At 46.1% G+C, this 24,884-nt stretch overlaps 1 protein-coding gene across 2 annotated transcripts; it reads right to left on the bottom strand.

Moving 5' to 3' along the window:
• Window positions 1-892: 892 nt before the first annotated feature.
• On the bottom strand, window positions 893-3,503 carry LOC123410877 (short-chain dehydrogenase TIC 32, chloroplastic-like). Of its 2 annotated transcripts, none has more exons than XM_045103806.1 (8): window positions 2,898-3,489; window positions 2,523-2,754; window positions 2,311-2,390; window positions 1,991-2,144; window positions 1,823-1,901; window positions 1,623-1,704; window positions 1,470-1,525; window positions 893-1,245 (listed from the first exon to the last, which is right to left on the bottom strand). In XM_045103806.1, exons 1-8 carry the CDS (start codon window positions 3,013-3,015, stop codon window positions 1,075-1,077), a joined length of 972 nt encoding a protein of 323 aa, XP_044959741.1. In that variant the 5' UTR covers window positions 3,016-3,489; the 3' UTR covers window positions 893-1,074. The 2 variants fall into 2 exon arrangements, with proteins under 2 accessions (XP_044959741.1, XP_044959742.1); XM_045103807.1 differs by lacking the exon at window positions 893-1,245 and adding an exon at window positions 1,252-1,350 and having other exon boundaries at window positions 2,898-3,503.
• Window positions 3,504-24,884: the final 21,381 nt, after the last annotated feature.

Below are 24,884 nucleotides of genomic sequence, written 5' to 3'. Positions count from 1 at the left end.
TCCTATCCAGCTTTTTCCATAAGCCATCTCTTCCATTCTAAGTGTTTATGGTCTAGTTGTCCTATAGCTAGCCCATATGCCCCAACGAGTGGTGATAAGATTTATGGAAGAACCGGTGAAGAGGCGCCTTGTTTTTAAATGAAAATGGCCTTGCTATTTTTAGCATGAAAACATTGACCTTTTTTAGGGCAAACCTTATGAACTCCTAACCGTTCAAAGTTATAGCCTTCATATAAGTGCTACGCTTCATTGTTTGTTGCCCGATTGCGGTGTAATGAATACTTTAATGTCCGTAAAAGAGATCCGTGGCACCTAAGATTGAAACTAAGTCTCTTTGACTAGTCGATAATGTATGCCACACCCCACATTTCCGCCACTAAAAGGCACTTTTGTATCAAACCCACCACGTTACTTGAAGAGAATACAAAGCATCGTGAGCATACACATTACCTTAGAATGACTACAATGCACACAAACAACAACAATGCATGCACACAAGCCATACCCCACATGCCTCTAAAAATTATGGATTTTCACTTACACTTCAACTTTGTGGCATTTTCAAATAAGAACACATGCCCGTTCGATGAGGGCATGCAGATACAGTCCATCTTTGCTTTGAGACTCATGCTATATTTTCAGGGTTTGAAATTTGATCTTGCTTCAGAGTTTGATGTTAGTTTTTCCCCCCTTGTTTTAACGTGTATCAAAATGTTTTATTATGTACCAGTAAGTAAATTCAATCACTTCTGTTTGTCTTTGCTTTTTCACTGAACCTTCAGAGATTGTTTGGAACCCTATTTGATTGCTTTACTTAATAAAGGGGCTGCATGCATCTTATTGATGCAGAGGCCGGAGAAAATCCTCCTTTTCTAAAAAAAAAAGATCAATCTGAAACAAGTGCGCTCTTATTTATTGGTACACGAGGGAATATGATTATACACTTTGGAACAAGAAAAGGACCCAACAAACCGTAATATAACACTGGGAAACAACACAAATTTCGCCCACGTGAATCTCAAAGCAGCGGGGGTTGCACGGGATATCCGGTGGATGGTAGGAAAACCACTCTCGCTATTTTGATCTATTTTCCACAAGCTCTTCACTGAACGCCCACAGCCTCTTGGCCAGCTCTGCGTCTCGTGCCACGGACGTCGGCCTCGCCTCGTTACAATCGGTGAAGTATTTGCCGGACACACCGCTGACACCCGGATGCAATGCCAGATAACAAGTAGTTGCAGCTCCCTGAACACCAAGTAGTGGCAGATCTCATTACAGTTTTTCAACTGTCATAGAAATGGTCTTCTTGGGAGAGATTGACATTGAGTGCCATCTACTGTAGTACTTCTTCTGTAAACAAATATAAGAGTGTTTAGATCATTAAAGTAGTGATCTAAATACTCTTATATTTATTTACGGAGGGAGTAGTTTGCAATGGGAGATCGGTGAAGGTTGGTCGATCCGATTACCTGGGGTACGTCCTTGGCAAAAGGCCTGATCACATTGAAAAGTGAGGCCCATATTCCTGCACAGCATTCAGGTTAAGGTTTAGCTGAACTGGAAAGAAGAGCAGAGTACTCTTATTCAGAATCAACGCCTTATGTTTTCGGTCATGTAATTACTGCTTGACTCGACGTAGCGAATGATGCTGGTCTCAATGAGTCCAGGGTGCAGGGAATTTGAAGTCAGATTGCATCCTCGTTCCTGAAAACGAACGATATACTGTCAGAGGTTCCGATCCAGCTGCTTCTTGGCTCTTCTAGTCTAGTCTTAAATTCTTAATCAGGAGGGGTGTACTAATAAATTGTAGGAGATGGTAAACCTGAAAACGCCTGGACAGCTCATTTGCATGCAGAATATTGGCTAGTTTCGTGACTGCGTATGCATTGCATCCATTGTACCTGTAAATTTTCTCATGCGTTGGAATGAATTTCAGCTATATGTTGGGCTCAGGTCAAAATAAATCAGTAAAGAGTAGCATATTGCTGACTTGGACTTATCGTTCAACTTGCTGAGATCAAAGCCCGAACCATCGCTTCTTATATGAGCCGACGAAGCTACGGTTACGATCCTGCCCTGCACACCGGTCTCCTTGGCGGTCGACTCCATCTTGTCAAGTAGAAGGTTTGTCAGCAAGAAATGGCCTGCTCACAAGGTGAAAATTCCACGGGTGTTTAGATATGTCTGGACCACTGATCTCATCTCAACTCAGCATCAGAGATAGTGAAACCTCCGATGTTTACTTAAGTTGAATGAAGGTTGATGGGATTAATAACATGAAGATCAAATTTGACTTCACACAGCACTCACCGACATGATTGGTCGCGAATTGTAGTTCGATCCCATCTTTGGATAGCTGGAAAGGGCAGGCCATTATCCCCGCATTGTTTCTTCAGAGAGAGAGAGACAGAGCGCCAGACAGGTCAGTGTACGTACGTGCTTACTTGCACCTAAGCAACCACAACTACTACTAAGTGTGCTTGTGTTTGAACATTTGGTGGTTCCTGATTAGATTTACACACATGAGGACGTTGAGATGCTCATGGGAGGAGTTGAAGGAGCGCGCGAATCTGCGAACGGAGTCGAGGGAGCTCAGGTCCATCTCCATGACGTGCAGCCTCGAGCCCGGGACCTCGTCGGCGAGCCTCTCCTTCACCTTCATCCCGTTCTCCAGCGTCCTTGCTGGTATGATCACCTTTGCTCCCCTCAGCGCAAGAACCCTAGCCGTCTCCATGCCGATGCCATTTGTTGCTCCTGCATATATATATACGTCACTCAAGATAATCATTCTGCCTCCTGCATGAACACAAATGTGCTTGAAATTGTACTACGTACGTCCTAGTATTAATCAAGGGAAAGAGAGAGAGACGGAGTGGTCATGTGGCAGAACAAGGGACCTGTGACGATGACCGTGAGATGGCTGGCGTCGATGCCCGAGGTGACCTCCTCGGCAGTGGACGCCGAACCGAAGCCCGATGGCCCTGGCAGCCCCCACAGCAAGCCCCATAACCCCATCGCCGTCTCCTTTGGCTCTCTACACACGAAACTGAATGGCGGCAAAGATCTTCGTGCTCTGTACTTACAAGAAACTTGGCATATATAGTAGTGGTAGCTAATTCCTAAGGAGAATACTCGTGCTCCCAGCGTCCGGGTCTATCTCTCTCTCACGTTGCACACCAGAATTATTCCAAATAGTAATGCCATATATAACATGCCAACTGCTGCAAACGCTGGACAGAAATTTATTGCACCGCCTATATATGAACCATACTACTAGCCAACTTGCAAATGCTGGGCAGGAATTTATTGCACCGTCTATGAACCCCGCTAGCTGCAGTTATGCTTAATAGGGCCCGCGGAATGAGTATATCCGGTCCCGGCTCCAACGTGATGGCATTGGTTTCAGCAGGGCCGGGTCGGTAAAATCCGAAGCCATGTGCGAAACAAAAAATTAAGGTCCTATCTAAAAAAACATAACGAGTAATTATAATGTATATATATCTCATAGAAAAAAAGTATATAATATAATTTTTTGCATAAAAATTGATCATATAAAAAAGTCATACCTATCCAACTTCAGGTTGCTATTTATTTAAACATCCATATATTTTTAATATTTTTTGAAGTGAAATCTTCAATAATATCCTCATAATCAATCTTTTTCAACACTTCACATCCAGGTTACTATTTATCAAAGAGGTAAAAAGTAATCTCTAACAAAGTAACGAACCTTGTCAATAGTTAATTACAAAATTAGAAATTAAGAATAGGATCCGAAGTTAATTGAAAAGAAGAATTCGCTAAGCAACTGAAGCTGGAGGGCACGACGAACGGCCGCATCGTCAGGAACGAGGGCACGAGCGAGGAGGCGACAAGACGAGGACGAGGGAGTCAGGGACTAGGGCACTAGGCGACGAGCCGAACAGGCCTGGAGCCGATGAAAGGAGGCGACGTTCGTTCCTGTACCTGTACCCACGATCGAGATGGAAACAACGGCAACACTCATTTTTTACAATTTCCCTGCCCGATCCGGAAACAACTCTCGATTTGTTTTTGAGCGAAGCGGCAACGGCAACGTACGTCCCTGGAGCCTCGATGGCCTCGCACCCTCGCCCCTCGTCGCCTCGACTCCAGCTGGAGAGCAACGCCCTGCGACCCACTGGCCCAGTAGTGCATATGTTTTTTTCTCAATACTAGACCTATCTAAGTTTTTTAAGGCCCCATAGAATTTTGGGCCTTGTGCGGGGTGAACAGTTTGCATCACTGTGGGTTGGGTTGGGTTGGGGGGAGGGGGGGGGGGGGTCATCAACCACGATGCCTCGGTTTGTAGGGGCGCTAGTATCTCGCAATGGAGTTTTTGGCTTCGACGTAGGGTTGGATCTCCTCGTTCGGCCTTCTCCTTCTTCTCTAAGCCGCCTCGAGTTGGATAGGTATGCCACACTCCACTCAGCTTGACACGACTTCGGCTTGTGCGGGTCGTTGAGCTTGTTTATAGTTTTTTGTTTTCATCAAGTGTGTTCGTGTAGGACTGGGACTTGGTTAAACAAATTGCTTATGGCCTTCTTGAAAAGGACTAGTAGGACCTGACCGTATATCATTCGAAGTTGGAGAATAGAGTTACTACACCGACGACATGGTTAAGGAGGGAAGCGCCACGGCTATGTCTCGACCATAGGAATCGCCTACAGGTGGGCTGTAGCCCAGTTTTATACGGCGCGAGTTTGTTAGTTTTTTCTTTCTTTTTGGTTTTTAACTGTTTGTGCTCCAGTTTACCTCAGGTTTTCTCTTTTTTTTATCGTTTATCTTTTTTCCTTGCTTTTTTTTTTGGTATTTTCGTTGGTTTTCTTTCCTTTTTTCCTTTTCTTTTTGTTTCTTTTTCCCCCTTGGTTTTCCTTGTTACTTTCTTGATCTTCTGTCTGTTCGTCTTTCTTCTCCTCTCAACGATTTTTTACTGTTTTTCCTCCCGTTCTAACACATCTGCATTTTCGTATGCATTGTATATCCCCCCCCCCACACACACACTATGGGAACATTTTTCATTTTTTATTTTTTAAATACACGATTTAACATTCTTTGAACAGGTGTTCTGATGTCCATTTTCTTCATACACATCATTTTTGTATACATGCAAACATTTTTTTATAAACATTTCAACTTTTTAACATACATGTTTTGAACCTTTTTTTATTACATGTTAAACATTTTATAAATGCATGCTCGAACATTTTTTACTGATAAAAAGCTCTGAACTATGCATACTACTTTTTAGGTTCTACAAACATGTTTTCGAAAAATGTTATGCGTGCCTTTTGGAAACTTATGAAGATTTAAAAACAATATAACATTCATTTTTGCAATGTATGCAACATTTCATTGGTACATGAATACTTTTTTGACAATTTATAAACATTTAAACTGATCATTAGTCCCTTTTGGTAAAGATGATTAACATTTTCTACTTTTTTTGTTTATATTGTATTTTTTTCATATACATTAAAAAGGTACCTATTTAACATTTTTAAAATGCATGACTAACAATTTTAAAAAATTTACGTAAACTGTTTTTTCATATATTTTTAAATATTAAAGCAAAACATAAATAAAACAAATACCAAAATGTGAATAAAAATAAAGAAAAACAATAATATGAAATCAACAGATGAGCCGTGGTTACTGGGCTGGCCCAATAAATGTTCTTTGGAGGCAAGTCGTGATAGGACTCACAACGGCTGTCACATAGCCTCGACCATAAGACTACTCATAGTGGAAAATAACTTAGATTAGCATGTTACTTATGAGTATATCCGGTCCCGGCTCCGACGTGATGGCATGGGCTTCAGCAAGGCCGGGCCGGTAAAATCCAGGGCCCTATACGAAATTAAAATTAGGGCTCTATTTACAAAAACTAACGAGTAATTATAATGTATACATAATAAAAGAAGTAATAAAGTATGTAATATAATTTCTTGTATAACAATTGAACATATAAAAAAATCATACCTATACAACTTCAGGTTGCTATTTATTTAAACATCCTCATTCTTTTAGTATTTTTTAAAATGAAATCTTCAATGATGTCTTCATAATCAATCTTCTTCAACACTTCACATCTAGGTTACTAATTATCAAAGAGGTAAAAAAAATCTCTGAAAAAGTAATGATCCCTGTCAATAGTTAATTACAAAATTAGAAATTCAAAATCGTATCCAAAGTTAATCGAAAAGAAGACCTCACTAAGTAACCGAAGCTGGAGGGCACGACGAACGGCTGTTGGGGAACGTCGCATGGGAAACAAAAAATTTCCTACGTGCACGAAGACCTATAATGGTGATGTCCATCTACGAGAGGAGATTTGGATCTACATACCCTTGTAGATCGCACAGCAGGAAGCGTCAAGAAACGCGGTTGATGTAGTGGAACGTCCTCACGTCCCTCGATCCGCCCCGCGAACCGTCCCGCGATCCGTCCCACGACCTGCTCCGATCTAGTGCCGAACGGACGGCACCTCCACGTTCAGCACACGTACAGCTCGACGATGATCTCGGCCTTCTTGATCCAGCAAGCAAGACGGAGAAGTAGATGATTTCTCCGGCAGCGTGACGGTGCTCCGTGTTGGGGAACGTCGCATGGGAAACAAAAATTTTCCTACGCGCACGAAGACCTATCATGGTGATGTCCATCTACGAGAGGGGATTTCCGATCTACGTACCCTTGTAGATCGCATAGCAGAAGCGTTAGTGAACGCGGTTGATGTAGTGGAACGTCCTCACGTCCCTCGATCCGCCTCGCGAACCGTCCCACGATCAAGTGCTGAATGGACGGCACCTCCGCGTTCAGCACACGTACAGCTCGACGATGATCTCGGCCTCAAGAGAGACGGAGAGGTAGATGAGTTCTCCAGCAAGAGAGACGGAGAGGTAGATGAGTTCTCCAGCAGCGTGACGGCGCTCCGGAGGTTGGTGGTGATCTAATCTCAGTAGGGCTCCGCCCGAGCTCCGTAGAAACGCGATCTAGAGGTAAAACCGTGAAGGTATGTGGTCGGGCTGCCGTGGTAAAAGTTGTCTCAAATCAGCCCTAACACCCCACTATATATAGGAGGGAGGGAGGGGAGGAGGCAGCCTCAAAACCTAAAGGTTTGGCCGAAATTGGAGGTGGAGGAGTCCTACTCCAATCCTACTTGTAGTAGGATTCCACCTTCCCACTTGGAAACTCTTTCCACCTTGTGTTTTTTCCTTCTCAAACCTTATGGGCCTTAGTGGGAACTTATTCCAGACCACTAGGGGCCGGTTTATCTCTTCCCATAGCCCATGAGACCCCTTGGGGCGTGACACCCCTCCTGATGGTCCCCGGCACCCCTCCCGGCACTCCCAGTACACTATCGATGAGCCCGAAACTTTTCCGGTAATGCACGAAAACCTTCCGGTAACCAAATGAGGTCATCCTATATATCAATCTTCGTTTCCGGACCATTCTGGAAACTCTCGTGACATTCGTGATCTCATCCGAGACTCCGTACAACATTTGGTAACCAACCATATAACTCAAATACGCATAAAACAACGTCGAACCTTAAGTGTGCAGACCTTCGGGTTCGAGAACTATGTAGACATGACCCGAGAGACTCCTCGGTCAATATCCAATAGCAGGACCTGGATGCCCATATTGGATCCTACATATTCTACGAAGATCTTATCGTTTGAACCTCAGTGCCAAGGATTCATATAATCCCTTATGTCATTCCCTTTATCCTTCGGTATGTTACTTGTCTCTTTACTCGTTCCGTAATACAAGATCCCGCAACTTACACTAAGTCACATTGCTTGCAAGGCTTGTGTGTGATGTTGTATTACCGAGTGGGCCCCGAGATACCTCTCTGTCATACGGAGTGACAAATCCCAGTCTTGATCCATACTAACTCAACGAACACCTTCGGAGATACCTGTAGAGCATCTTTATAGTCACCCAGTTACGTTGCGACGTTTGATACACACAAAGCATTCCTCCGGTGTCAGTGAGTTATATGATCTCATGGTCATAGGAACAAATACTTGACACGCAGAAAACAGTAGCAACAAAATGACACGATCAACATGCTACGTCTATTAGTTTGGGTCTAGTCCATCACATGATTCTCCTAATGATGTGATCCCGTTATGAAGTAACAACACTTGCCTATGGCGAGGAAACCTTGACCATCTTTGATCAACGAGCTAGTCAACTAGAGGCTTACTAGGGACAATGTTTTGTCTATGTATCCACACAAGTATTGTGTTTCCAATCAATAAAATTATAGCATGGATAATAAACGATTATCATGAACAAAGAAATATAATAATAACTAATTATTATTGCCTCTAGGGAATATTCCAACAGTCTCCCACTTGTACTAGAGTCAATAATCTAGTTCACATCACCATGTGATTTCAACGAATCCAACACCCATATAGTTCTGGGGTCTGATCATGTCTTGCTCGTGAGAGAGGTTTTAGTCAACGGTTCTGAAACTTTCAGATCCATGCGTTCTTTACAAATCTTTATGTCATCTTATAGATGCTGCTACTACGTGCTATTCGGAAATGCTTCAAATATCTACTCTACTATACGAATCCGTTTCACTACTCATAGTTATTCGGATTAGTGTCAAAGCTTGCATCGACGTAACCCTTTACGACGAACTCTTTAACCACCTCCATAATCGAGAAAAATTCCTTAGTCTATTTAGTTACTAAGGATAACTTTGACCGCTGATCAGTGATTCAATCTTGGATCACTCTGTGTACCTCTTAACAGACTTGCTGCAAGGCACACATCAGGTGCGGTACTCAGCATGGCATACTTTAGAGTCTACGGCTAAGGCATACAAGACGACCTTCGTCTATTGTCTTTATTCTGCCGTGGTTGGGTTTTGAGTCTTACTCAAATTCACACCTTACAACGCAACCAAGAACTCCTTCTTTGCTGATCTATTTTGAACTCCTTCAAAAACTTGTCAAGGCATGCATCTTGTTGAAACTTCCATTAAGCGCTTTTGATCTATCTCCATAGATCTTTGATGCTCAACGTTCAACTAGCGCAATCCAGGTATTCCTTTGAAAACTCCTTTCAAACAACCTTGTATGCTTTACAGAAATTCTACATTACTTCTGATCCACAATATGTCAACCACATATACTTATCAGAAATTCTATAGTGCTCCCACTCACTTCTTTGGAAAACAAGTTTCTCATAAACCTTGTACAAACCCAAAATCTTTGATCATCTCATCAAAGTGTATATTCCAACTCCGAGATGCTTGCACCAGTCCATTGAAGGATCGCTGGAGCTTGCATACTTGCTAGTATCCTTAGGATCGACAAAACCTCCTGGTTGTATCACATACAATGTTTGCTCAAGGAAACCATCGAGGAAACAATGTTTTGACATCCTATGTGTAATATTTCATAAATAATGCAGCAACTACTAACATAATTCTAACAGACTTTTAGCATCGCTACGAGTGAGAAAGTCTCATCATAGTCAACTGTTTGATCTTGTCGGAAACATCTTTGCGACAAGTTGAGCTTTTCTTAATAGTGACTTATCACCATCATCGTCTGTCTTCCTTTTAAAGATCCATCTTTACTCAATAGTCTTATGACCATCAAGTAGTTCTTCCAAAGTCTACACTTTGTTTTCATACATGGATCCTCTCTCGGATTTCATGGCTTCCAGCCATTTGTCGGAATCCGGGCCCACCATTGCTTTCTCCATAACTCATAGGTTCACTGTTGCTCAACAATATGACCTCCAAGACAGGGTTACCGTACCACTCCGTAGTAGTACGCGACCTTGTCAACCTACGAGGCTTGTAGTAACTTGATCCGATGCTCGATGATCACCATCATCAGCTTTCACTTCAATTGGTGTAGGCGCCACAGGAACAACTTCATGCGCCCTGCTACACACTGGTTGAAGTGATGGTTCAATAACCTCATCAAGTTCTACCACCCTCCCACTCAATTCTTTCGAGAGAAACCTTTCCTCGAGAAAGGATCCGTTTCTAGAAACAAACACTTTGCTTTCGGATCTGAGATAGGAGATGTACCCAACTGTTTTGGATATCCTATGAAGATGCATTTATTCGCTTTGGGTTCGAGCTTATCAGAGTGAAACTTTTTCACATAAGTGTCGAAGCCCCAAACTTTCAAGAAACGACAGTTTAGATTTCTCTAAACCTCAGTCTATACTGTGTCATCTCAACGGAAATACGCGGTGCCCTATTTAAAGTGAATGCGGTTGTCTCTAATGCATAAGCCATAAACGATAGTGGTAATTCGATAAGAGACATCATAGCATGCACCATACCAAATAGTGCGTGGCTATGACGTTCAGACACATCATCACACTATGATGTTCCAGGTGGCATGAACTGCGAAACAATTTCCACATTGTCTTAACTGCGTACCAAAACTCGTAACTCAGATATTCATTTGTATTATCATATCGTAGACAGTTTATCCTCTTGTTACGACGAACTTCACTCCTGAAACAGAATTGAACTTTTCAATATTTCAGACTTGTGATTCATTAAGTAAATACTCTTGTATCTACTCAAATCGTCATTGAAGTAAGAACATAATGATATCCACTGCGTGCCTCAGCACCCATTGGACTGCATACATCAAAATGTATCACTTCCAACAAGTTACTATCTTGTTTCATCTCAATGAAAACAAGGCCTTGCTCATGTGGTATGATTTGCATGTCACTAGTGATTCAAAATCAAGTGAGTATAAAGATCCATCAGCATGGAGCCTCTTCATGCAATTTATACCAACATGACTCAAGCGGCAGTGCCACAAGTAAGTGGTACTATCATCATTACCTCGTATCTTTTGGCACCAATATCATGAACATGTGTAAAACTACGATCGAGATTCAGTAAACCATTGAAGGTGATTATTCAAGCAAATAGAGTAACCATTATTCTCTTTAAATGAATAATCGTATTGCAATAAACACAATCCAATCATGTTCACGCTAGCTTAACGCAAGCACCAAATAACAATTATTTAGGTTTAACACCAATCCCGATGGTAGAGGGAGCGTGCGACGTTTGATCATATCAACCTTGGAAACACTTCCAACACGTATCGTCACCTCGCCTTTAGCTAGTCTTCGTTTATGCCGTAGCTTTCATTTCGTGTTACTAATCACTTAGCAACCGAACCGGTATCCAATACCCTCGTGCTACTAGGAGTACTAGTAAAGTACACATCAACATCATGTATATCAAATATACTTCTTTCGACTTTTGCCATCCTTCTTATCTACCAAGTATCTAGAGTTGCTCCGCCTCAGTGACCGTTCCCCTCATAATAGAAGCACTTAGTCCCGGGCTTGGGTTTAATCTGGGGTCTCTTCATTAGTGCAGCAACTGCTTTGCCGTTTCACGAAGTATCCCTTCTAGCCCTTGCCTTTCTCGAAACTTAGTGGTTTTACTAACCATCAACTATTGATGCTCCTTCTTGATTTCTACTCTCGCAGTGTCAAACATCGCGAATCGCTCAAGGATCATTGTATCTATCCTTGATATGTTATAGTTCATCACGAAGCTCTCACAGCTTCGTGGCAATGACTTTGGAGAACCATCACTATCTTATCTGGAAGATCAACTCCCACTTGATTCAAGCGATTGTCGTACTCAGATAATCTGAGCACACGGTCAACGATTGAGATTTTCTCCTTTACTTCGTGGACAAAGAATTTTGTCGGAGGTCTCATACCTCTTAACAAGGGCACAAGCATGAAATCACAATTTCATCTCTTTAGAACATCTCTTATGTTCCGTGACGTTTCAAAACGTCTTCGGCGCCTTGCTTCTAAGCCATTAAGTATTTTGTACTGAACTATCGCATCTTACTTACGCAAACACCACAACGGAGATATATGAATTGCTATTTAACCTTATCCAAGGATCTCCTCGGTGAAATCCGATTCAACTAAAGTTGGAGAAACCGACACTTGCCAGTCATCTTTGAGCAACGGAGTTACTCGTAGCGATGAAACCAGTCTCTCGTAAGCGTACAAGTAATGTCGGTCCAAGCCGCTTCAATCCAACAATACCGCGGAATCAAGGAAAGAATAAGGAGGGCAGCAGGACGCACATCACCGCCCACAAAAACTTTTGTGTTCTACTCGAGATTACATCTACGCATGAACCTAGCTCATGATGCCACTATTGGGGAACGTCGCATGGGAAACAAAAATTTTCCTACGCGCACGAAGACCTATCATGGTGATGTCCATCTATGAGAGGGGATTTCCGATCTACGTACCCTTGTAGATCGCACAGCAGAAGCGTTAGTGAACGTGGTTGATGTAGTGCAATGTCCTCACGTCCCTCGATCCGCCCCGCGAACCGTCCCACGAACCGTCCTGCGATCCGTCCCATGATCTAGTGCCGAACGGACGGCACCTCCGCGTTCAGCACACGTACAGCTCGACAATGATCTCGGCCTTCTTGATCCAGCAAGAGAGACGGAGAGGTAGATGAGTTCTCCAACAGCGTGACGGCGCTCCGGAGGTTGGTGGTGATCTAATCTCAGCAGGGCTCCGCCCGAGCTCCGCAGAAACGCGATCTAGAGGTAAAACCGTGGAGGTATGTGGTCGGGCTGCCGTGGTAAAAGTTGTCTCAAATCAACCCTAAAAGCCCACTATATATAGGAGGGAGGGAGGGGAGGAGGCAGCCTCAAAACCTAAAGGTTTGGCCGAAATTGGAGGTGGAGGAGTCCTACTCCAATCCTACTTGGAGTAGGATTCCACCTTCCCACTTGGAAACTCTTTCCAGCTTGTGTTTTTTCCTTCTCAAACCTTATGGGCCTTAGTGGGAACTTATACCAGACCATTAGGGGCTGGTTTATCTCTTCCCATAGCCCATGAGACCCCTTGGGGCGTGACACCCCTCCTGATGGTCCCCGGAACCCCCCGGCACTCCCAGTACACTACCGATGAGCCCCAAAACTTTTCCGGTAATGCACGAAAACCTTCCGGTAACCAAATGAGGTCATCCTATATATCAATCTTCGTTTCCGGACCATTCCGGAAACCGTCGTGACGTTCGTGATCTCATCAGGGACTCCGAACAACATTCGGTAACCAACCATATAACTCAAATACGCATAAAACAACGTCGAACCTTAAGTGTGCAGACCTGCGGGTTCGAGAACTATGTAGACATGACCCGAGAGACTCCTTGGTCAATATTCAATAGCGGGACCTGGATGCCCATATTGGATCCTACATATTCTACGAAGATATTATCGTTTGAACCTCACTGCCAAGGATTCATATAATCCCTTATGTCATTCCCTTTGTCCTTCGGTATGTTACTTGCCTGAGATTCGATCGTCAGTATCCGCATACCTATTTCAATCTCGTTTACCGGCAAGTCTCTTTACTCGTTCCGTAATACAAGATCCTGCAACTTACACTAAGTCACGTTGCTTGCAAGGCTTGTCTGTGATGTTGTATTACCGAGTGGGCCCCAAGATACCTCTCCGTCATACGGAGTGACAAATCCCAGTCTTGATCCATACTACCTCAACGAACACCTTCGGAGATACCTGTAGAGCATCTTTATAGTCACCCAGTTACGTTGCGATGTTTGATACACACAAAGCATTCCTCCGGTGTCAGTGAGTTATATGATCTCATGGTCATAGGAACAAATACTTGACACGCAGAAAACAGTAGCAACAAAATGACACGATCAACATGCTACGTCTATTAGTTTGGGTCTAGTCCATCACATGATTCTCCTAATGATGTGATCCCGTTATCAAGTAACAACACTTGCCTATGGCGAGGAAACCTTGACCATCTTTGATCAACGAGCTAGTCAACTAGAGGCTTACTAGGGACAGTGTTTTGTCTATCTATCCACACAAGTATTGTGTTTCCAATCAATACAATTATAGCATGGATAATAAACGATTATCATGAACAAATAAATATAATAATGACTAACTATTATTGCCTCTAGGGAATATTTCCAACACTCCGGTGGTGGTGAAGAATGTATTCCTGCAGGGCTCCGCCCGAGCTCCGCAGAAATACGATCTAGAGGAAAAACTGTGGTGTTTGTGGTTGGGCTGCCGTGGCAAAAGTTGTCTCAAATCAGCCCTAAAACTCCACTATATATAGGAGGAGGGGAGGCGAGGCTTGCCTTGGGGTCCAAGAACCCAAGGGTGCGCCGGCCAAGGAGGTGGAGGAGTCCACCTTCAATCCTAGTCCAACTAGGATTGGAAGGTGGAGTCCTTCCCTTCCTTCCCACCTCTTTTTTTCTTTTCTCTTTGATTTTCTTTTCCCTTGCGCATAGGCCTTATTGGGCTGTCCCACCAGCCCACCAAGGGCTGGTGCGCCATCTCTAGGGCCTACGGGCTTCCCCGGGTGGGTTGGCCCCCTCCCGGTGAACATCTGGAACCCATTCGTCACTCCCGGTACATTCCCGGTAATGCCCGAAAACCTTCCGGCAATCAAATGAGGTCATCCTATATATCAATCTTCGTCTCCGAACCATTCCGGAAACCCTGGTGACGTCCGTGATCTCATCCGGGACTCCGAACAACATTCGGTAACCACACATATAACTCAACTAAACTAAAACATCGCCGAACCTTAAGTGTGCAGACCCTGCGGGTTCGAGAACTATGCAGACATGCCCCGAGGTACTCCTCGGTCAATATCCAATAGCGGGACCTGGATGCCCATATTGGATCCTACGTATTCTCTGAATAACTTATCGGTTGAACCTCAGTGTCAAGGATTCAGGCAATCCAGTATGTCATTTCCTTTGTCCTTCGGTATGTTACTTGCCCGAGATTCGATCGTCCGTATCCGCATACCTATTTCAATATCGTTACCGGCAAGTCTCTTTTCTCGTTCCGTAATACAAGATCCCGTGACTTACACTAAGTAACATTGCTTGCAAGGCTTGTGTGTGATGTTGTATTACCGAGTGGGCCCCGAGATACCTCTCCGTAACACGGAGTGACAAATCCCAGTCTTGATCCATACTAACCCAACGGACACCTTCGGAAATACCTGTAGAACACCTTTATAGTCACCCAGTTACGTTGTGATGTTTGATACACACAAGGTATCCCTCCGGTGCCAGTGGGTTATATGATCTAATGGTCATAGGAACAAATACTTGACACGAAGAAAACAATAGCAATAAAATGACACGATCAATATGCTACGTCCATAGTTTGGGTCTAGTCCATCACATGATTCTCCTAATGATGTGATCCAGTTATCAAGCAACAACACTTTGCACATAGTCAGAAAACCTTGACTATCCTTGATCAACTAGCCAGCCAACTAGAGGCTTGCTAGGGACATTGTTATGTCTATTTCTCCACACATGTATCTATGTTTTCATTCAATACAATTATAGCATGGATAATAAATGATTATCTTTAAACAAGAAATATAATAATAACTATTTATCATTGCCTCTAGGGCATATTTCCAACAGTCTCCCACTTGCACTAGAGTCAACAATCTAGTCCTCACATTGCCATGCGATTTACATTGTAATAAATCCAACACCCATACAGTTCTGGTGTTGATCATGTTTTGCCCGTGGAAGAGGTTTAGTCAGCGGGTCTGCTACATTCAGATCCGTGTGCACTTTGCAAATATTCACGTCCTCTAACTCGACGTAGTCGCGGATGAGGTTGAAGCGTCGTTTGATGTGTCTGGTCTTCTTGTGAAACCTTGGTTCCTTTGCTAAGGCAATGGCACTAGTGGTGTCACATAACAGAGTTAATGGATCTAGTGCGCTCGGCACAACTCCAAGATCTGTCATGAACTGCTTCATCCAGACACCCTCCTTTGTCGCCTCAGAGGCAGCCATGTACTCCGCTTCACATGTAGAATCTGCTACGACGCTTTGCTTGGAGCTGCACCAGCTTACCGCACCCCCATTAAGAATAAATATGTATCCGGTTTGAGACTTTGAGTCATCCGGATCGGTGTCAAAACTTGCGTCGACGTAACCTTTTATGATGAGCTCCTTGTCACCTCCATACACAAGAAACATTTCTAGTCCTTTTCAGGTACTTCAGAATATTCTTGACCGCCGTCTAGTGATCCACTCATGGATTACTCTGAAACCTGCCTGCCATACTTATGGCCAAGCTGACGTCTGGTCTAGTGCACAGCATTGCATACATGATAGAACCTACGGCTGAAGCGTAGGGGAGGGAACTCATTGTATTTCTATCTTCCTCAATTGCTGGGCACTGAGTCTTACTCAATTTTATACCTTGTAACACTGGCAAGAACCCTTTCTTGGACTGATCCATTTTGAAATTCTTCAAAACTTTATCAAGGTATGTGCTTTGTGAAAGTCCTATCACGCGTTTCGATCTATCCCTATAGATCTTAATGCCTAGAATGTAAGCAGCTTCTCCTAGGTCCTTCATAGAGAAACTTTTATTCAAGTAACCTTTTATGCTCTCCAAAAGCTCCACGTTGTTTCCAATCAGCAATATGTCGTCCACAGATAATATTAGAAACGCCACAGAGCTCCCACTCACTTGTAAATACAAGATTCTCCAACCACTTGTATAAACCCAAATGCTTTGATCACCTGATCAAAACGCTTATTCCAACTCCGAGATGCTTGCACCAGTCCATAAATGGATCGCTGGAGTTTGCACACTTTGTCAGCATTGTTAGGATCGACAAAACCTTCGGGTTGCATCATATACAACTCTTCCTTAAGAAAACCGTTAAGGAACGCCGTTTTGACATCCATCTGCCAGATATCATAATCGTAAAAGGCAGCTATTGCTAACATGATTCGGACAGATTTAAGCATCGCTATCGGTGAGAAAGTCTCATCGTAGTCAATTCCTTGAACTTGTGAAAAACCCTTTGCCACAAGTCGAGCTTTATAAACGGTCACATTACCTTCTGCGTTTGTCTTCTTCTTATAGATCCATTTGTTCTGAATAGCCTTGCAGCCTTCAGGTAGTACTTCTAAAGTCCACACTTTGTTCTCGTACATGGATCCAATCTCGGACTTCATGGCCTCCAGCCAGTTTTTGGAATCCGGGCCCACCATTGCTTCTTCATAATTCGCAGGTTCATTGTTGTCCAACAACATAATCGTCAAGACAGGAATACCGTACCACTCAGGAGCAGTACGTGATCTTGTCGACCTGCGAGGTCCGACAATAACTTGATCCGAAGTAGCATGATCATGATTATCAACTTGTTCCTCAACCGGTGCCACAGCAACAGGGGTTTCCCCTTGCCCTGCGCCATCATCAAGAGGAGTTAGAGGTTCGACAACCTCATCAAGTTCTATCTTCCTCCCACTCAATTCTTTCGAGAGAAACTCCTTCTCAAGAAAAGCTTCGTTTTTAGCAACAAACACTTTGCCCTCGGATTTGAGATAACAGGTATACCCAACTGTCTCTTTTGGGTAACCTATGAAGACGCACTTTTCCGCTTTGGGTTCCAGCTTTTCAGGCTGAAGCTTTTTGACGTAAGCATCACATCCCCAAACTTTACGAAACAACAACTTTGGTGTTTTGTCATACCACAGTTCGTATGGCGTCGTCTCAAAGGATTTTCATGGTGCCCTATTTAAAGTGAATGCAGCTGTTTCTAATGCATAACCCCAAAATGATAACGGCAAATCGGTAAGAGACATCATAGATCGCACCATCTCTAATAAAGTACGATTACGACGTTCGGACACACCAATATGTTGTGGTGTTCCAAGCGGTGTCAACATTGAAACAATTCCACATTGTCTTAAGTGAGCACCAAACTCGAAACTCAGATATTCACCCCCACGATCATACCGTAGGAACTTGATCTTCTTGTTACGATGATTTTCGACTTCACTCTGAAATTGTTTGAACTTTTCAAACGTCTCAGACTTGTGCTCCATCAAGTAGACATAACCATATCTACTCAAATCTTCAGTGAAGGTGAGAAAATAACGATATCCGCCGTGTGCCTCCACACTCATCGAACCACACACATCAGTATGTATGATTTCCAACAAGTCACTTGCATGCTCCATTGTTGTGGAGAACGGAGTCTTAGTCATCTTGCCCATGAGGCATGGTTCACAGGTGTCAAGTGTCGTGGGTATAAGTCTGACAGTAGAAGTACGGGGTACGAAAGTATATGGGCAGAGCCTTAGCTACGACGAGGATGTATGAGTTCAGGCCCCTCTACGGTGGAGGTAAAAGCCCTACGTCTCAGTGCTCTTGGGAGCTTTGTGTCGAGTGTATTAAGGGATTACAGCAAGTGCCAAACCCTGTACCAGTGGTGAAGGGCGGCTTATATAGAGTGCGATGCCCTTCATAATGGTCCGGTGGATAGTGGTGGAGTAGTGGCGAGTAAACGTTGGCGTTACTGGTAACGTAAGCCTTAAATGCTAGTTATGGTGTATGAAAACGTATGACCGTTGCCCTCCTGGGAGGTTACGATGTACAGAGTGGATTCCAGTCGGTACGTTAGATATGCTCCGAGTGGATCGTCGCCGACTGGATGATGGGGGCGTCCCTAGTTCAGTCGGAACTGTCTAAGGGCCTTGTCCCCTATGAAGGGTAGTCCTTTGGTAGGACCTATAGGGCAGACCTATGACCCTACCCTGGGACTATAACCCCATCATTAGTCCCCGAATGGATCGGGGCTAGAACAATGAAGTGATGTCCGGAGTTTGGAGCCGACTGGTATTGAGGTGATCTTAGCGTTGTCTGCCTCGATCCATTTTATCTTTGCGGCTAGCGATCCGAGTAAAGATGCAAGCGAAACGAACCGTGAGGGACCGATTGCTTCCGCGGAATCTTTCGACGTGACCGGTCATACTGACAGCGCCGGATTTTCCGGGATTCTTAAATTTTGGTTGCCGCGTACTCAGCGGGGATGACGACATCGCCATCGAGTAGATTTCGCCTCCTCGATTACCGCGCCGCAATCTTCTCCACTAATCTTGCATCAGTCGGTTGGGAGGATAAGATCTTGGGCCCACCTGTAGGTGACTCAGTCGGAGGCCTTTTAAAGCCTTTCCGGCGGACCTTCCTGTTGTGCTGCTCGTCTTCCTCCCATCGATCTCGCGTCCCTGCAACTCCCTGCACACCTCTAGCCACCTCCTTCCCCTCCTCCTCTGTGGATCCGTCGCCCTCGCCATGACGAAGGGGCAGACTAGCAAGCTTGAGGCGAAGAAGAAGAAGAAGGGGGCGGCCTCCACTCAGCGGCGGAAGCGGGCGCTGCCGGCGGGCTGGATCCAGGGGGACTTCCTCCCCTCCACGGTGAGGGAGACCGACGTGCTGGAGCTGGTGGAGCACGACATGGTCGTCGATAAGTCTTGGAGGCTGCCGGAAGGCGAGATGGAGCCGACACCGAGGGAGGGGGAGTGCATCTTGCTGCTCAGCCACGTGGCCAGAGGTTTATCCCTGCCTCCCGAGGTATTATGAACTACTTCGGGGCGCAGCTCCATCACTTTCCGCCGAATGCGATAGCTCATCTTTCCGCATTCATCATCCTCTGTGAGTGTTTCATAGGATGTCCTCCCCACTGGGGGCTCTTCAAATATGTTTTCTCCGCTAGATCTCAAACGGTTAAGAAGCTTAGCCAGTCCGATGATAAGACACACATCCTCCAGCTCTGCGGGGGTTTAGGATTTCAGAAGAAAACAAAAAGTAGTTATCCCTCCCTTCAGCTATCCGAGTCGGTTAGGAACTGGCAATCGTCATGGTTCTATTGCCAGGACATTGCCTGCCCGAATGCTCCGAGTGGGTTGCCACCCTTTAGTTTAGACCGTCCGGGCCCTCCCAGGAAGCTAGCGCTCTCTAAGGGAGAAAAAACCCAGATCCAGTCTTTGATCGACGCGCTGATAACTGTCATTCGGAAGGGAGTCACCGGCATGGACCTGTTGGAGACTTTTCTGGGTCGATGCATCCAGCCGCTCCAGGCCCGAGACCACGCAATGTGGCATTACACGGGGCCTTCGGATACCACTCCGTCCCATCCTGAAGACGTGAGCAAGGAGATCGTGGGTGCGTGGGTCGGCAGCATCACGAGCACATGTGATAACCCCGTGGGAGCTCGGCGGGTGAAGGCCTTCCGCGCCCAAAATCCTCCTCCGAATGAGGTGAATACATGTTGTCGAGTGCTTTTAACCTTCTCAGTTTTATTGCTTTCCTTGTCTCGCCGACTGACGTTGCCGATTGTGTTTTGTGCAGGAGTGGACGAACTGGCATTCTGCAGTCTCAGGTCGGGATCCAGTCAAGGAAGAAGAAGGTAGCATGGAGGGTAGCGCGGGTAGTGCCATGTACGTCTCTAACAGTAGGGAGACGGAGGAGGAAACAGAAGAGGAGGAGGAGGAGAGTGAAGAGCAGAGCTCGTCACCCTCACCACCAGAATTCTGAACCAAGCACCGTCATGACCCCGCTGTTCCGCCGGCTCCTCCTGTGGCCCCGAGTGCTCGGAGTGTGAAGAGAACCAGGGGTTCTTCTGCCGAGCCCGTGGATCAGCCGTCCAAGGTGGTAAACCCAGCGGGTCTAAACCTCAGAAAGCTTTGCCCCGGATGAGGATCGTTGTTCCGGTCGCCTCAGCGTAAGTATCTTTGCTCTTCCATCTCCCTTCAGTATCAGATTGGACTCTTCTTTTTGGGAATTCATGTTTACCTGTCGAATGGATTTCACTCAACAGAGCTGCTACCTCCGCCACCTCTCTGCCGCGTCAGGGTGACGATCCCATGTATACTGATGGCGCCGCCACGTCCCAGCAAGGTATGTTGTCATGACTCCGAGAGCTGTATTACCGTTTCGCGAGTGCTGTCTTTGATCTTGATCTTTTTCTGTACTTTTATTTTGTTCAGTCGGGCTTCCTTCGGAGGTGATCCATCTGGACGACGACGACAAAAGGGGGTCGGAACCAGCTTTGGCGCCTGTCCCTGGGGTTATCCAACCTGCTGCCAACCCCGCCGTGAGCGTGCCGCCGACTGAGACGGTGGCCTTCACGGCGGAACCGACTGGAGCAGAGCACGGGATGCCCAGGGAGCTCGGGATGCCTAGGGAGCTCGGGATGCCTAGGGCGCCTTCTGCCACGCCGGGTCCGTCGACTATTCAGTATGATGCCCGACGCCTCCCGGAAGATCAAGTAGGAGCCGCCAAGGACGCCATGGTACAAGTGGAGCTCATGGTGGACGAAGCCAAGGGAGCATATGACTCCCTTGCGTCCTTGTACAAGAAGAGCTTGGAGCTTCGAGATGATATCCGAGTAAGTGCGCTAGTAAGTGTTTACATTCTTCTTGGTGCCCACTGGGGGTTTTGGCGAGATACTCGGATACAGTAGGTTAATTTTCCAATGGGTTCACTCCGAGTGAACCCAGTGGGTGTAGTCCCCGAGACTTCTGCCGAGTGTTTGCACCGGCAGTTGTCTTTATATGTATTTTCCATAATCTCTACAGATCAGAGCTGATCTGCCCGAATGGTACTAGTGGGGGCACGCCGAGTGCACCCACTGGGTGTAGTCCCCGAGAGTAGTGTTACGCGGGTCGAGTAATAGTAGTCTCATAGTGTTGTTGGTTTGCTATGGAGCTCAATGGGACCGACCTGTTCGAGCTTCATACCAGTGGGGTCACTCTCAGTGAACCCAGTGGGTGTAGTCCCCAAGACCGCTGTCGATTGCTTGCATCGGCAGGGGTCTGAAGAATCTTGAGTTTTGATTGTTTTGTCATATCTGTCGAGACTTTTTCCTTGTTGAATCTGGCTGATCCTCCCTGTGTGTCTCTTTGACACAAGACTTGTGAAGTGGGATCGGCCTATGCTGCTCTGATGGCTGAGAAGACTCAACTTGCTGCCGACTTGGAGGTAGTTGCGAATGATATGGCTGGCATGAAGAAGGCTTTCGCTGAACGAGAAATATCTTTGGAGAAATCTCGGGAGACTAACAAGGCACTGTTAGCCGAGTTATAAAATATGAAGAAGGAGAGATCTGAATGGGTGGGCCAGCTGAAGTCAATGAACGCTCGGTGCAAAGCGTAGGAGAAATACGTCAGCGACTGGGCGAAGAAGATGGTCGCACTGCTTGGTGGTAAGTTGCTTGCCGAGTGCTCTTTGACTTTGGAGTTCACTCCGCGCTTATTTTCTCCCTGTCTTTTCTTTGCAGATTTCTGTCGAGAGGTTGAAGCCGAGACCGCCGAAATTGAACCGGCGCTTGGGCAACCGAATGTTCCACTCGGTGATGAAGCTAACCGGGACATGTTCCGACTGAATACCCGCCTTAACAAGGTGGGTCCTTTCGTTGGTCGCCCGGGAGGAGTTGTTGGCCGAAGTGACAAGGAGCTGTGTCCTGAAGATGAATCCCGAATGAGATAGAGGGGTTGATGCCTCGACTAGAGGATGTTCCAAGCAGAGTGCAGGAATGGAAGAAGTCTGCCGCTCGGTGTGGCGTGACGTGGCGCTGTCTCTGGTCCGAGTGCACTGTAAGGAAGCCCATGAAGACAAGTTGAAGACGTTGCAGGTTGCCAACACCAAGAAGCTTCGATTTGAAGACTTCATGGAGACCTTCCTTGACACGGCCACTCGGATTGCAGATGGAATCGACCTCGACACCTTCGTGGAGCCTGCCAGCCCCGGCGATGCTTGATTGACTTTATCCTGAACGCGCATTTACCTCGATATGCCGAGTGGAGTTTGTATTAAACTTTGGCCACTGCTGTTGGCCGGTACATTCGTGGCTCAGTGTGGATAAACTTGATTCACACCGAGCCGACTGATGGTTTAACCCAACTTCAATTCGAACCGGATCTTTTGCTCTTCTTTCGCTGAGTTTTTTTTGACATGATTTTGGCTCGTGGTTTTTGTTTAGGCGACTCAGCTAAGCCTCCGAGTGTAATTGTGTGCCCACTCGGACGAAGCTCTTTACTTAGGCAACTCTGGTTCGCAGCTAAGTCGTCGAGTGTGACTTGAAATGCACACTCGGAGCAAGTTGTTTGCTTAGGCGACGCTGGATCGCAGCTAAGTCCCCGAGTGTGACTTTTGGTGCACACTCGGAGCGAGTTGTTTACTTAGGCGACTCTGGGTCGCAGCTAATTCCCGAGTGTGACTTTTGGTGCACACTCGGAGCGAGTTGTTTACTTAGGCGACTCCGGGTTGCAGCTAAGTCCCCGAGTGTGACTTTTGGTGCACACTCGGAGCGAGTTGGTTACTTAGGCGACTCTGGGTTGCAGCTAAGTCCCCGAGTGTGACTTTTGGTGCACACTCGGAGCGAGTTGTTTACTTAGGCGACTCTGGGTCGCAGCTAAGTCCCCGAGTGTGACTTTTGGTGCACACTCGGAGCAAGTTGTTGACTTAGGCGACTCTGGGTCGTAGCTAAGTCCCCGAGTGTGACTTTTGGTGCACACTCGGAGCGAGTTGTTTACTTAGGCGACTTCTGGGTCGCAGCTAAGTCTCAGAATGTGACTTTTGGTGCACACTCGGAGCGAGTTGTTTACTTAGGCGACTCTGGGTCGCAGCTAATTTCCCGAGTGTGACTTTTGGTGCACACTCGGAGCGAGTTGTTTACTTAGGTGACTCTGGGTCGCAGCTAAGTCTCAGAGTGTGACTTTTGGTCCACACTCGGAGCGAGTTGTTTACTTAGGCGACTCTGGGTCGCAGCTAAGTCCCCGAGTGTGAATTTTGGTGCACTCTCGGAGCAAGTTCTTTACTTAGGCGACTCTGGGTCACAGCTAAGTCCCCGAGTGTGACTTTTGGTGCACACTCGGAGCGAGTTGTTTACTTAGGCGACTCTGGGTCACAGCTAAGTCCCCGAGTGTGACTTTTGGTGCACACTCGGAGCGAGTTGGTTACTTAGGTGACTCTGGGTCGCAGTTAAGTCCCCGAGTGTGACTTTTGGTGCACACTCGAAGCGAGTTGGTTACGTAGGCGACTCTGGGTCGCAGTTAAGTCCCCGAGTGTGACTTTTGGTGCACACTCGGAGCGAGTTGGTTACGTAGGCGACTCTGGGTCGCAGCTAAGTCCCCGAGTGTGACTTTTGGTGCACACTCGGAGCGAGTTGTTTACTTAGGCGACTCTGGGTCGCAGCTAAGTCTCAGAGTGTGACTTTTGGTGCACACTCGGAGCGAGTTGTTTACTTAGGCGACTCTGGGTCGCAGCTAAGTCCCCGAGTGTGACTTTTGGTGCACTCTCGGAGCAAGTTCTTTACTAAGGCGACTCTGGGTCACAGCTAAGTCCCTGAGTGTGACTTTTGGTGCACACTCGGAGCGAGTTGTTTACTTAGGCGACTCTGGGTCGCAGCTAAGTCCCCGAGTGTGACTTTTGGTGCACACTCAGAGCGAGTTGGTTACTTAGGCGACTCTGGGTTGCAGTTAAGTCCCCGAGTGTGACTTTTGGTGCACACTCGGAGCGAGTTGGTAACGTAGGCGACTCTGGGTCGCAACTAAGTCCCCGAGTGTGACTTTTGGTGCACACTCGGAGCGAGTTGTTTACTTAGGCGACTCTGGGTCGCAGCTAAGTCCCCGAGTGTGACTTTTGGTGCACACTCGGAGCGAGTTGGTTACTTAGGCGACTCTGGGTCGCAACTAAGTCCCCGAGTGTGACTTTTGGCGCACACCCGGAGCGAGTTGTTTACTTAGGCGACTCTGGGTCGCAGCTAAGTCCCCGAGTGTGACTTTTGGTGCACAATCGAAGCGAGTTGTTTACTTAGGCGACTCTGGGTCGCAGCTAAGTCTCCGGATGTGACTTTTGGTGCACACTCGGAGTTAGTTTTTATACCGGAGTCTGCAAACGCGGATGAATTTTGAATCGGCAAGAAATTAATCCGCTTTGTATTACTTCGATGACATTTGTTCTTTACATTGTCTC

Source organism: Hordeum vulgare, chromosome 7H, assembly GCF_904849725.1.
Source record: "Hordeum vulgare subsp. vulgare chromosome 7H, MorexV3_pseudomolecules_assembly, whole genome shotgun sequence".
Taxonomy (NCBI): Eukaryota; Viridiplantae; Streptophyta; class Magnoliopsida; order Poales; family Poaceae; genus Hordeum; species Hordeum vulgare.
The sequence above is the reverse complement of the archived record's forward strand: the minus strand, read 5'-3'. Positions and strand labels throughout refer to the sequence as shown.

Excerpts from the sequence above, each read along its gene's own strand:
- LOC123410877 (XM_045103806.1), bottom strand. The coding sequence starts at position 3,015 with ATGGGGTTATGGGGCTTGCTGTGGGGGCTGCCAGGGCCATCGGGCTTC. Across the intron at positions 2,145-2,310 it reads ATTCGCGACCAATCATGTCG|GCCATTTCTTGCTGACAAAC; the intron begins GTGAGTGCTGTG and ends CCTTGTGAGCAG. Across the intron at positions 1,705-1,822 it reads AGCTGTCCAGGCGTTTTCAG|GAACGAGGATGCAATCTGAC; the intron begins GTTTACCATCTC and ends GTTCGTTTTCAG.